Consider the following 15,069-nt stretch of genomic DNA (forward strand, 5'->3'; position numbering starts at 1 on the left):
CTGTGTTTCACCAATCAAACGTAGTTGTGCAGTCTCGTCACCGTACTCGCTCTCAGCGGCGGGACCGGACCATGGATGTATTAAGAGAACGGACAGGTCAGCTTTACAGTCGTAGCAAAACAAAAATGTCAGAATCAACCGCCGGCAGACAGAGGAGGAGGAACACCCCAGAGGTCTGTACTACAAATCCAGATCAACATGTCCTGGATTTCTTTCAGTTACCCGGCTTCACCTAACCTAACAGCCGCGGTCCCGCATCAGCTGTCACGACGGTGGTTATCAACTAGTTCAACCAACCCAGGGTTTCCCAATCCAGCCACGCTTGTTCACATAAAAGAGGTGATGTTTGCACAACATGACCAATGGCCACATATTTTACATAAGAAGAGCAAACTATCATTCTACATAAATATGAAGAACACAGACACGGTTTTACAGGCAAAATGCAATACAGTCGCTGCTTCCTAAAACAGGAGGACAGCTGGCAAAAAAAACAGGCGACGCTGTGCATAAATCACAACATCAATATCACTTCCCCATCAGTCAGGCACAAGATCTGACCATAATTACACTTGTGCTTTCCGTCGTTGCTTTAGCCTATTATTTCAGTTGCAACCCTGGCAGTGGAAGCGATCGTGAGAGCAAATAAAACATAAAAAACATAATTCAAACCTTCTTCTTCGTGCGTGCGCATTGGCGACACATGGCTCAAAAAGCCAAGAAATAGCCGATATGTAATTCCCTTCCAATAAAATCTATATACTATTTCATAAATATATCCATCAGGGAATGTTAACGGGGTTGTCGGACTCTAAATGTTTTTTGTATGAGCGCATCCCTCTCTCCCCCTCTTTCTCTCTCTGCGCACCGAGCTCCGCCTGATCTTCTATAAGAACGGTGACACCGTTATCAATCGAGTATTGATTGGTCAGTAGATGGTGCTTTTACACCGGTTGATCTCTCATCTCCAACTTAGCTGCTTATTTGTGTAACTTGTGCTTATTTATTTTTTTATTGATTTTATTTTTTAAGTACTTGAATTTACCTGGATTATTTTAATTTAAGCAATTTTTTAATTAATTAATTTTAATTGATTTTATTGATTGGATGAACTATAATTTGCCTAAAGATGATTATTTTGTATTTTTGTCCGTCTGATTGAATGCTTGTGTTAAAAAATAAATCAGACGTTACTCAACAGTTACTCAGTACTTGAGTAGTTTTTTCACCAAGTACTTTTTTACTCTTACTCAAGTAATTATTTGAATGACTACTTGTTACTTTTACTTGAGTCATATTATTCTGAAGTAACAGTACTTTTACTTGAGTACAATTTTTGGCTACTCTACCCACCTCTGGTTGTGTTGCAGTCTTAACAGTCCCAAACGGAGACCTTTAAAAACACCGACACGGACATTGATGACAACGTTTCGCTGCCTGATTGGGTCATAACGCCTCATTCTCTTAGACTAAGCTACTAACCTTGCCATGGCAACTACCAGCAATGGGCGGTAGATCCTAAATCGGAATGATCGACGTAGTTAGATTTAGGCATGGGGTGTGGTGATTGGTAAGGGTTAGGGTAGGGAATACCAGGAAAAGCCAATCAGAGGCAGAATAGGGCAGGGTCCGAGCCACGTCCTTTAACGATGACACGTCTATCATCTACTGCAACGGGCAGCATATACATGTTGCCTCCGGTTTACCCCGGCGCGCCCATGTCCAATATACGAGAATCTTCATGAGATGTGCGGTTTGGGCCGGTTAGTTTAAACCTTGATTAGTTCTTCTACTAGAGATAAAAACACTTGTGTGCACGCAGATCACTTTTGGCTCAAAACTCTGCTTAAAAACCAAAAATTTAAACACAGTCACTGAAATGCTGTTAAAACAGGTCCAGACTATATGCAGCCTATTTTAAAAAAACAAACTACATTTTGCAGCTGCACCACGATCCTGCTCACTCAGAAATATTTACATATAATCTCCAATAATATAGAATTATATTCCATCAGTGTGACCAATCACATCATGTGTGCAGAGTGCAGTGTTATAAACACAAAAAGGACATGTAGAGGATGTATTCTACGGTTTGTTATTTCCACTGCCTAGCAACTTGCTGTGTCTCTGCACTGTGCACTACCTGGGTCAGGCTTCTGTAAGAGGTTGGTGCTCCTATGGAGCTCATACTGCTAATCAGCAGATCACATAGCCTGTAGAAGCCCAACCCAGGCAGAGCAGTGGCGAGTCGCAGATTAGGAGGCAATTCAGAGCCTTTCTATTACCTGAAAATAATCCACGCCCTCTGGCCACAGGTTAAAAATGATTGTTGAATCCATCTTTGAATCAATATATAGTGAAGGATACATTTCTTCAAAGAAGTCGATGTGTGGAGGTTGTAGTATGTCCAGAGCAGACAGCACCTGAGGAGAGAGTTAAAGCCAAGGTTATTTTTCTTTTGCTGAGGAAAGGCTCGTCTGTAGCTTTTTGATGGGTAGCTGTCATTCACATTTGGCTCAGGATCCAGCCCTCCTAATACCAGCCAAATTATCAACAGCATTTGCTGACATGCTACGCTAAGCGCATTGTCTCATTTCCGGTGCTACTCTGTGTTGCTACTCTAGCCAAACTCAGTCAACTTTGTTTTATTCTTTCTTATAGCAGTTAATTACCAGTTTTAAATGTATACCTACACTAGTTCTACTAACAGCACCCGTAGTTATCTTCTCTTACAGCGACTGTCTCGTTAATCTCACAGTTGTTTATACACTGTTAGCTCGGTTAGCTACTTTAACTTAGCCGTTAGCGATGGCTTCTTCCCCCTTCCTCTTCTACTCAGTGTTGCCAGATCTCGCGAGACAAATAAGCAACGAGGCCTGTGAAAACAAGCCCAAAACAAGCAACTTTTTCTACGGACCCCCGGGAAGAGAAAAATAAATAAACTGTGTGCACGGTTTTACAATCTGTGGGTACAGATTGTCAATTTACATCCATGTGGACAGATTGGTAAACTGTGCGCAGTTTTGCAAAACTGTACACACGGTAGTTTATTTATTTTTCTCCCCCGAGCTTCAGGACACTGACTACAATAGGGAGTTAAACCACCTTTTAACATTAGAAAACTGATGGGATATCAAATATAGACTGATGTACCAAGTACATTATATACACGTGTGTATATAATAACCTTGGATAATTAAAATTTCCATAATAACATCCTGAATTCACAATTTATTTATTTATTATTGCAGGGACTGCAGAAGATCCCATTTTTAAATAACTGTAACCCAGAAACAGGAGAAATTATTACGACGGGTTGAATCCATTCTTTTACTCCTTTCTCTTTCTCCCAGTCTTTGTTATATTTCTTCCCGTATTTCGCCCACTTTGCCCCGGGCATTTGTTCCTCCAAAAACTCTCCTACAGTCCACTCACCATCAGTCGCGACTCGCGCGTATTTTCATTCACTCACTCACTGACGTTTTCCTAAACAGAAAAAACTGATTGCCCTGCTCTGCCTCGGATTGGCTAGTACTCGTTGCCATCTGGGTCAGAGCCAATTAGAAGCAGGATGTGGGTGGGAAAAAACTCTGCTGTCTCCTGTGTGTATGGGGAAAGGGGAGGGACAGAGGGAACAGGCAAGACTGCTTGACAACTTATTACAGAGCTGGGAACAAGCCCAAATAAGCAACTACACTTCAGAAACAAGCCCAAAAAAAACGCGACCCGCGACTACCAATATTTGTAAGCGACTTTACAGAAAAACAAGCCCAAAGTCGCTTATAATAAGCGTACTTGGCAACACTGCTTCTACTCTCTCTTGCTCGGTCTGTCAAATGTTTATCTATTCCTCTGCCACTTTTATTGATAATGAAACATGTAATAAATGTAGTTTATTTACTGCTCTGGAGGCAAGGCTTAGTGAATTACAGGCACTGCTCCGCACTAGGGAATCTAACTCGTATGTTTATGTAGCTAGCCAGGTCTCCGTAGCTGGTGTGGGCCAACATATTGCAGCTTCTGCTAGCAGTCCCCCGGCAGCCCCTGAGCAGTGGGGAGAGTGAGTCACTGTCTGAAGGAGGCATAGCTCTAAACCAAGCCCATGGTTAACCACCAACCCCTTCATGTTCCTAACCCACTGGTGACACACCCGCTGAGAAGCAAACTCTGGTTATTGGAAGCTCCATTCTGAGAAACGTGAAGTTAGCGGCACCAGTGGCCATAGTCACGTATATCCCTGGGGCCAGAACAGGCAACATTGAATCCTATTTAAAACTGCTGGCTAGGGATAAACGTAAATACAGTAAGATTATTATTCACGTCGGCGGTAACGACACCTGATTACCCCAATCGGAGATCACTAAAATTAATGTTGAGTCAGTGTGTGCATACGCAAAGAGAATGTCGGTCACCGTAGTTTTGTCTAGACCCCTGCCAAACTTGATAATTGCAATGACATGTACAGTCGCATGTCATCATTCAACCACTGGCTGTCGAGGTGGTGCCCAGTAAATGATGTGGGCTTCGAAGATAATTGTTTCCTCTATGTTGATTTTGTAGTGGCGGCCCGCCATGGCAACATTTCTGTCGCCACGGTATCAGAAATAGGGCAGACGCAAAACAAGGTTTCCGCTATGTACATGTAGCAGCGGCGCACCGCCGCTCCTTCAGCTGTTTATGAAAAGTCATAAGGTTATAATTACTTGACTCTGCAGAGCTGTCTGCTCTACTGAACTCAAGCGAAATGTCATCCGCTCTATCTCCCCTTTAGGGTGAGCAAGTGGAACAGCAACAGGACGTCATCACTCGTGAAGTCATGGCAACCAAATAAACAACAGGGCGACTCAATCTTAGGCAAAGTGACAAACAGAGAAGAAAGACATGAAATCCACACTCACGCGGGTCCCGTGAAATATGACAGCTACAGTTTATTGGAAAATAGCATTGTGGACACTGAATTTGATGAATTTTTTTTATCAAACCCCAGATGAGACAAGAAGCTAGCGAACGGTACGGTACCTCTGCTTTTGACTCCCCGCTGCAGTAGACGCTGTATTCCTCCAATACGTTACTGTTTTAAAACTGTTTTCCAGGTTAGTGGGGGTGCATACTGCTCAAAACCAACATGAAAAACGTAGCTAGTAATCAAGGCATGAAGTTTTTTTCTTTGTTGAGCACCAGCCAGTTTTTTTTTTTGCCTCATAAAGGTGAAAAACAGGACTTGCTGTGTCTCTATGATTCTATCCTGTCCTATTCATGGTAGCCTACTCATGGACATTGCGCCGTCATCACGTGCTGTAGTAGGAGTCCCGCCTTGATAATACTGCATAGTGGTCCGGTGTTGGCTCGTTACGCCACTGTATATAAGAGATGAGATGAAATCAGGAGTAGCCTACGTGCACAACAACAACAAAAAAACACTGGTGAATGTGGACCATAACACATGAGTTGTTGCAAAAAAGTTGCAACTTTTTTTTGTATAATTCTTAAAAATAAATAAATAAATAAAAAGGAAACTTGTTTTGGGGAGAATAATAATTAGTACTATTAATTAATTACTCTGGGCTGAGATTTTCTAGGAACCTTACCAAAAAGGCTCAGGATGATGATGTTGGTATAATATGAAAACAGCTGGTGGATTTAAGACACAAAATAATAATTTATTGAATGAATCAAATATGAACGTATCTGTCAGTGGCTTGTTGATCTTTACATTGTTAGTTAATTTCCTATCCTGGGCTGGGACACACATTTATACGGTTTAATAAAGTACTTATTGGACTTTAATTTATCATTGCACTTACAATAACGAGCGTAGCTGTCCTCAATTTAGATCATCCTGTAGGTCTCATCTGCGTTTTTTCCTGCATCCACCGTGTGTGATTGTGTGTGTTTGTGTGTGTGCGCGTCAGTCGCGGGGGAAACGGAGCAACAGCCCTGCCCGCTGCAGACAGCTGACAAGATTGACATCAGCAACTTTCAGAGACTTTAGAGTTGATGTTACAATGTATACATGTTGGCAGGACGGTCTGAAATGTTTTGCATGGTCTTTTGCTTTGTTGGTAATGTGAGATGTTCGAGTCACACACGTCTTGTCTTCATGACAGAAACAAGGAAATTCATTTTACCCGTTCTCACTCCTGCTTGGTCAGTGGCTGCACGTGGGACTGCTGTGATTGTGTTAGTAAGAATGTAAGTGTAAAATGCGATAGGGAGCCCCGGCTGTCAATCAATGTCTTCCAGTGATGCGGGCCCCTGATTGGACCAGGCCCGTAAGCAACCGCGTACCCTGCTTAACCAATAGTTACTCATCTAAATCACTCAATTCTCATTGGCTACCTGCCAATATGGCAGGTAGATTGACATTGTTACCCGCCAATTGCAAAATTCATCCGCTTTTGGCGGGTGGTCGGGTGTTAATTTCATGCCCTGCTAGTAATTTTCACTCAGCATTTTGTTTTGTTGTTAAACTGTGTGTAAAATAAGCGGTGACGTTAAATCACGGTTTCAGGTAACGGCATCCCACGGTACCGTCTATTGCTGGATGGTTTCAAGGTAACGGTCGGTAGCTAACATTAGCAGATAAGCCCAATGACAGCGACGTTATCGTTCATATTTTGGTACAATGTTTCTGACCATAGTAATGGTCATAGTGACTGAAGGTGTGATGTGATATGCTAAAAAGAAACTACACGGTGTTTTTCAGGTAACGTTACCTTCTGACATTCAAAAGGTAACATCAACCCCCCACCCCCCACTGCTGAAAAGAATTCGGGAGGAAAAACTCAATTGGCAGATTTTCTTGGGAAAACCTGGTCTGATTAGCAGAGATGGCATTCATCCCAATTTGGATGGAGCCGCTCTCATATCTAGAACTCTGACAGAGTTTATTAGCGGTCCTAAATCATGACAACCCAGAGTTGAGACCAGGAATCAGAGGTGGAATGCTACCCACTACTCTGCGCTTATGGAAGCGCAGAGTAGTGTGGTCCATATCTGGAGATGACACATTTTAGCTATTCATAGTTCCATAACCACGCTGTCTGTCCCCCGACCACTTAAATTAATTAAATCAAAAGTAAACAAAAGAGGAGTTATACACAAAAACCTAATAAAAATAAAACCACCACTGCAATAGTAGAACAAAATAGGAGAAATAAATATGGACTATTAAATATCAGATCCTTGTGTTCTAAAGCAGTACTAGTTAACAATCTGATATCAGATAATCATTTTGATCTATTCTGTCTTACTGAAACATGGCTGTGTCACGAAGAATATGTTAGCCTAAATGAATCCAATCCTCCTAGTCATAATAATACTCACATTTATCGAGGCTCTGGCCGAGGAGGGTAGAGTTGCAGCCATCTTCGACTCAAGCCTATTAATTAGTCCTAAATCTAAACTAAATTATAACTTGTTTAAAAGCTTTGTTCTTAATCTGTCACATCCAACTTGGAAAACATTTCAACCAATTCTATTTGTTGTTGTGTACGACGTTCCAGGTCCGTATTCAGAATTTAAAGGACATAAAATCAATTTCCTGAAGTTATTGTACTTGGCCCCAAACAACTCCGAAGCTCATTATCTAAAGATATAGCTACTCTGGATGGCATTGCACCACTGTCAGAAATCCATTAACGCCCACATAAAACAAATCTCAAGAACCGCCTTTTTCCATCTGCATAACATCTCAAAACGATGCAGAAAAACTAGTCCATGCATTTGTTACTTCAAGGCTGGACTATTCCTTACTATCAGGTTGCTCAAACAAGTTCCTTCAGACTCTCCAGTTGATCCAGAATGCTGCAGCTGTGTGTACTGACAAGAACTAAGAAAAATATCATATTTCTCCTGTATTAGCTTCTTTGCATTGGCTTCCTGTAAATCAAGGAATTAATTTAAAATACTCTTAATGGTCAGGCACAATCATATCTTAAAGAGCTGATAGTACCCTATTGCCCCACTAGAGCACTGCGCTCCCATAATGCAGAGTTACTTGTGGTTTCTAGATTCTCTAAAAGTAGAATGGAAGCCAGAGCCTTTAGCTAGCAGGCTCTTATGCTGTGGAACCAGCCCCCAGTCTGATTTGGGAAGCAGACACCATCCCCACAATTACGTAAGAGTAAGCTTAAAACTCTCTTCTTTGATAAAGCTTATAGTTAGGGTTGGCCAGGGATTGCCTTGGGCCAGCTCTTAATTATGCTGCTATAGGTTTAGACTGCTGGGGGACTTCCTTTGACACACTGAGCTCTCTCTCTCTCTCTCCATCTGTGTGCATTTATGTCCCTTTAATGCATGTTACTAACCTAGCTCCTTATTCCCCAGAGTCCTTATGCTTTCTCGCCTCGCAGATTTGGTGGTTAAGGTCGTTTTTTGGTAGCTGCTGCTGTGGTCCTGCTTGACGCCCCCCTATTCCACCCTACACTGGCAGCTGCTGCCGTGGTCCTACCCGACGCCCTGCATTGCTACAACTATTATTTCTAGCCTGAGTTCTGTTATCTTTATTGTTACTATAAGTGCCATGCCGCATCATGTCAACTACTATAATTATTATGAATCATATTTCTGTATATCTGTATCAGTGTCTCTGTGTCCCAATCGACAGTGGCAGATGGCCGCCCACCTAGAGCCTGGGTCTGTCCGAGGTTTCTGCCTGTAAAAAGGAAGTTTTTTCTCACCACTGTCGCACCAAATGCTTGCTTATGGGAAATTGTTGGGTCTTTGTAAATTATAGAGTGTGGGCTAGGACTACTCTATCTGTAAAGTGTCCTGAGATAACTCCTGTTGTGATTTGACACTATAAAATGGAATTGAATTGGGGGGGGGGTGGAGATGACACATTTTAGCATTGCTGTTTACTTACGTTTTCATGTTTGAAGAAGCATAGCATCTTGAGCTCCCGAAACACCCTCTTGCAAGAAACAAGGTTTTGGAAGACATTGGGCATTTTTTTTAGGGCAACTCGCTTTCCATCTCTGGGGTCTGTCACTGACCTGGGTGAAAAGGATAAACACAATATTACTAAGATTCAGTGGCTCTTATAAGGTTAAGGACTTTCATATTGTAGGTTGATACATTAACTTGCACACAGCACCCCTACAGACTATACAATAAGTATAAAAGTAAAGAGATTGAAAAGATTGGCATCTTGCTTGCTTTTTGTGAATGTAAATAGAATTGTTCCAACCATAATTCAGAAGAGAGATGACACGGGAGTGAGGGGGCAGTCAACGAGAGAGAGAGTGAGAGAGAGAGAGAGAGAGAGAGAGAGAGAAAGAGAGCGAGAGAGAGTTCTAACATAAAGCTCTAATATAAACTGTATTCTGTTCCCATGCCATGTACAAAAGGCCATGTACAAAAGGCCATGTCTATGATAGCTGGTGTAAACAGGTGGTTAGACATAATAGGTGCCATAGCAGAGGGCCTTTGAAAACCAAAATGCTTCCTGAATTGCAACCAGATTTTAATTGTATGGGATAACACATTGTTATCCAACACATGGTTGTTGGCTGAGCTGCCTGCAGAGATTTGTAAGGCAGAGGAGACTAGAGAGCAGGGGTGGTGTGTTCATTAGGGCGATATGGGCGACGCACTGCCAAACGGGAAAAGGAAGGGATTTTTTTTCTAATCAATTATATCACGGCAACAGTCGTTATCAGTGTTCTAATCTAGACGTCTTATCTGCCACTAAATGTCCAATCAGGCTAAAGTCGTGCTTCAAATGGCCCCGCCCCTTTTGGGGCGATTTCAGTCAGGTTGAAAATCGCCCCAGAAGTCTCTCATGGACTCTCATGTAAAAAAACTTTTTTAAATATCAGAGCTTTCAATACAATCTCTATGGGTTCCGGGAGGGCTTGACCTTACGTGCTTTCGTCATACGTAACATAACCATGAACGTAACTAAGAAAAGAGCGGGTAGCAGCGTCAATCAATTCACGTACTACTGTCAAGATGGCTAGCGTTCAGTGCAACTCAATTGTCTCTTTGAAAGAAGTTCCTTTTTGTTGGCGAACAAATCAAGATAAATTGGCAACTAAACAATTAGGACCTCCCAGACCAAATGTAATAATTCAACAGGTTTCCACTAAAGGGGGAAAGTCCTACACCCGAGGATTTTCCAAAAATTGGTACGAATGAAAAACCTGGCTAGCAGGCTGCGATGTAGCTAATGCAGTCTTCTGCTACCCCTGCTTACTCTTTCACCCTGAAGGCGGCACGGCAGACAGCACCGCTTGGACAGCGACTGGTGTAACGGACATGCACCATCTTTCAGAAAAGATTAAGAAACATGAGCTGTCAAAGACCCACATGGATAGCTGTTTGAGATTGTCTGCTTTGGGGAGAGTGAACATTGCCACTCAACTGGATGAGGGATACAGGCTAGCTGTCCGCCGCCACAACAATGAGGTTAGCAAGAACCGCCACACCCTCAGCCGGCTAATCCAGTGTGTGAAATTTTGCGGAGTGTTTGAGTTAGCTTTGCGAGGCAAAGATGAAACTGAGGGCTCCACCAAACCTGGTATTTTTCTTGGACTTGTCAACTTTGTGGCACAGTTAGATGAGGTGTTTGATGACCATCTTAAAAATGCTAACGTTTTCAAGGGCACATCAAAGACCATTCAAAACGAGCTACTGGAGTGTATGCTAGCGGTCATGAGGGAACATATCGTGAAGGAGGTGAAGTCGGCGAACTTCGTAGCTATCCAAGCTGACGAGACCACGGACGTTTCTACACAGACACAGCTGGTGCTTGTGCTGAGGTACATAGATAGCAACCACAAAGTGCAGGAGCGCTTTTTTGAGTTTCTTCCCATCTCGGAATCAACCTCAGTCTCAATCGCCAGTGTGCTTTTGGAGAGACTGAACGGTCTTTTTGTCGACGACGAGAAAGTCAAACTCATTGCGCAAGCTTACGATGGAGCCAGTGTGATGAGGGGAGAGAAGGCTGGTGTGCAACAAAAGGTGCGTGAGCATTTCAAGAATGCCCATTACGTGCATTGCTATGCGCATCAGCTGAATTTGTTCATGCAGCAAGCTACTTCTCGCATCAAAAAAGTGAAAATTTTCTTTTCCGATCTGAGCGGGATTGCAACTTTTTTTTCCCGGTCACCCAAACGCACAAGCATTCTTGACCAGACTGTTGCACGAAGACTGCCCAGAGCTTCATCCACACGGTGGAACTTCAACAGCAGAGTCGTGAACACTGTCTACGAGAATAGAATGTTTTGAAGCCATTTGGACGGGTTCATTGGGTTCATTTGACCAGCCCACCATGAGAGAGGCATCTGGCTACGTGAGAATGCTACATGATGAAGATTTTATTTTTTTCCTGGGGCTTTTTCACAAAATCATGCCCCATGTCGACATTCTGTACCAGAAGCTACAGAAGAAGGGCATCGATGCCGTCTTCATCAAACGTGCCCTCGACAGCTTCACAAGCAGTGTGCAGGCCATAAGGTAAGATTAAACAATATCATTCGATCTTTCTCAAAGCAGAGCTTTATTTGAAAATGTATGCATGAAAGGAGACTGCATTTGTGTTTGAAATTACATTATTCTCATTATATATGGCCAGTGGTGTAATGAGAAGGTGTGTCCAAACTTTTGGCCTGTACTGTATATAAATATCTACTATGTTCATTTTAATCAAATTGATATGACCTGCCATTGATAAGGGTAGTGTATGCCATCATTTTATGTCTTATTAATATTTATCTATTAAAAGTTAGGGTTGGTAAAATTTTCCAATATACACTTTTTAATATATTTTTTAAAGGTCCCATGGCATGAACATCTTGAAAGAAAGATTTGTGACTAAAATCATGGCTTGCAAAGTGGCAGTTGGTCAAGGCCACACCCCCACCCTCCACCTTGCCCCCCCCTCCTCAATAGCTACAAACACAGAAATGGCACATACTAAGGAAAGCTCGTTGTGCGACTACCTCTGGCGGCTGTAATTCTGCACCAAGACTGAATTTCAGGGAAGAGCCTTCTGATAGTATTAGGGGACCACTAAGGCCGCTACCGCGCTTACTTGCAACCGCCCACAATGCTAAAAAGGCAGAGAAAAGAGACTAAAAAGGGCTGCAGATAATGAGAGGACAAACTGGAGTAAACATGGCCATAGCTTTTCAGCAATGGCAACAGTTGAGGGGGCTGCAAAGCATGGAAAGTGAAGCAGTGGTTGCTGCTTCTCTGTCCTCTCATCAGCATGTTTGACAGAAAGCTGAGCTCAGCTCAGACACGCAGGGGCACAGAGCTCCGGTGCAGACAGAGCGAGACTACATCACCTCTGTCAGTGTGTCACAGCAATGCCGATAAAACGGTCACAAGTGTGGTTACGCTTTTCAAAACTCCACGCACACAGCGCTCGCTGCAATAATATACTGGTGAGGCCAAATCGGCTGCTGTGCAGTTAACGTTTCACTTCCTGAGACAGTGTTCTCTATGTCTTCGTAACTGACTGACAGGCACAACAATGTTCTAGATACCCTGGGCAAAGACTGGCAGGCTGGAGGTTGTAGGGCAAGGCAACTTTTTTTTTCTATAGCATATTTCAGCAAGAAGTAGGGTGACCAAACGTCCTCTTTTGCCCGGACATGTCCGCTTTTTAGGTACTGTCCGGGGCGTGCGGGGGGTTTATAAATTCATGAAAAATGTCCGGTTTTCACTGTTTTTCATGGGACTATTAAGCATGTACTTAAATTGATTGGCGCTTTGCACAAAATACTACGGTACTTTGTTGTGTGATGTACTGTAATTCCCGAGAGGCTGCCTTGTGAGTGGCTCTGCGACGTGCACATACACAGCGGAGCAGCATTGCACACAAAATGCCGAAGCGTTTCCAGCTAAAGATTTCCCACCGTGGTCAGAAAACACAGGGGAGACACTTTGTTTCTCTCACTGACTCTAGATTCGGTAGGACTCGCTCGCCGTCACTACTCACTCTGAAGATAATCACCGTCACTCTCTCACTTCTCCCTCACTCTATATCACCCCCCCCCCACACACACACACGCTGGCTCGACGCACACACCAGCGCACAAGTATAAACGTCAGGCCACTTACAACCATAAACAAGACTAGTGCAGCTTCACAGTTGTCCCTGTACCGTTCCGGTCGGGAACGGACAAGTGGGAGGCGGAGTGGCAAAGCTGGCACATACACTACTGGTCAAAAGTTTTAGAACACCACGATTTTTCCAGGTTTTTATTGAAATTCCTGCAGTTCAATGTCTTATCTGAAATGAAAGAATAAAACAAATGAACAATTTAAGTTAAAAAAAAAAAATCATGGAATCAATTTATAAACCAAAATGTATTCTAAATTTTTGACTCATCAAAGTAGCCCCCTTTGGCAGATATAACAGCTGAACACACTTGTGGCATTCTTTCTACAACGGAAATCAAATATTCTTCAGAAAATTCTAAATGTGTGGCACTTGTAGGTTGCTTTGCTTTCACTTTTCTGTCCAGTTCATCCCAAACCAGCTCAATGGGGTTTAAGTCTGGTGACTGTGCTGGCTTAACATCTTGTTCTTTTTATCTACGGTAGTTCTGGCATAGCTTGGACTTATTTTTTGGGTCATTATCTAGCTGTAGGATGAATGCATACCAGAGGGTACTGCATGGCGCTCCAAAATGCTGTGGTAGCCGTTTTGGTTCAGGGTGCCTTTCACTCCGTACAAATCACCGACCCTGGATCCATCAAAACAGCCCCAGACCATGATGCTTCCTCCTCCATGTTTGACAGTTGATGTCACACACTGAGGAACCATCCTTTCACCTACTCGACGGTGTACAAAAATCCTGCGTGATGAACCGAAGATTTGAAATTTTGATTCATCAGTCCATACCACCTTCTTCCAGTCTTCAGTAGTCCATTGACGATGTTTCTTGGACCAGGCAAGCCTCTTTTTCTTATTCTGACATCTTAGCAATGGCTTTCTTGCTGCAACTCGACCTATCAAACCTGCAGCTCGAAGTCTTCTCTTTACAGTTGAAACTGAGACTTGCTTATTACGACCACTATTAAGCTGTGTTGAAGCTGTTGTCCTGTGAGCCGCCTATCACGCAAGCTGTTGAGTCTCAGAAACTTGTCTTCGGATTCTGTTGTGGCTCTTCCTGTCAGAGTTTCCCCCAGTTTCTAAATGTCTTTTAATGGTGAAGAATACTGTACTCACTGACACCTTGACTTTCTTCGCAATTTCTCTGTAGGAAAGACCAACATTCTTAAGTGTTATGATGGTCTGTCTCTCTTGCATTGTTAATTGCCTTTTTCCTGACATTTTTATAGCAACACACTACTTACAATACTGTAAGAACAATACTGTTCAAATAATGCTCACGAGGGTATGGTACCACAGTGTGTTCCAACAATACTTTTATACAAACAGAGGGGGTTGTAAGTAATCCAGACAAGTTGGAACACCTGTAGGAATTGGTAGCACCAACTTTCAAAGCTTGATCAACCTCCATTCCTGCAGAACAGCTTTACATTGTTTACCCATTTCTTGTTCCCTGAAAAAGGCCTTTTTGTAAAATACTGAAATGTACATTCTTTTTCAGTTTTGTGTAACCTTACTTTTTTTTTTTTTTTTACTTCAGGTAGTTCACCACTTACCTTTGTGAAATTTCAAGCTATTCATTGGATTTGAACTGCTAAAATTTCAATAAAAAACTACAAACATTGGGGTGTTCAAAACTTTTGACCAGTAGTGTAAGAATAATAATTGTAATAAAGACACAAACATTTCAGTGTCTTTATTATTTATCTTATTACATTGAAAAGGTATTAAGAGATATTTTGTTGAAGCTGGATTTTCTAACACAGAAGAGGTCATATTTAGAACATTATTTCATATTTATTTATTTTAAAACAGAGCTATTATTTTGTTACAGATTTTATTTTATTACAGAAGTTATTTTTGCACCATTGAGGCATAATAAAGCATGTTCATTAACCTCTGAGAAGCCTGTCTGAATTTGTCTCGAGGCCGGTCCGCTTTTTTGGAAATCAAAATATGGTCACCGTAGCAAGAAGGCAATTCAAAATCCTTTACATAAA

General features: G+C 42.4%; 1 protein-coding gene across 1 annotated transcript in view; it reads right to left on the minus strand.

Moving 5' to 3' along the window:
* nlk2 (nemo-like kinase, type 2) overlaps window positions 1–15,069 on the minus strand; it is a 170,622-nt gene that overhangs the window by 107,371 nt on the left and 48,182 nt on the right. Inside the window, exons 3-4 of the mRNA XM_028573592.1 lie at window positions 8,867–8,996; window positions 2,368–2,423 (exon numbers count right to left, since the gene is read on the minus strand). Coding sequence (XP_028429393.1) covers window positions 2,368–2,423; window positions 8,867–8,996 — 186 coding nt within the window. The remainder of the gene's footprint in view (window positions 1–2,367; window positions 2,424–8,866; window positions 8,997–15,069) is intronic.

This window comes from Perca flavescens, chromosome 3 (genome assembly GCF_004354835.1).
Source record: "Perca flavescens isolate YP-PL-M2 chromosome 3, PFLA_1.0, whole genome shotgun sequence".
NCBI lineage: Eukaryota > Metazoa > Chordata > Actinopteri > Perciformes > Percidae > Perca > Perca flavescens.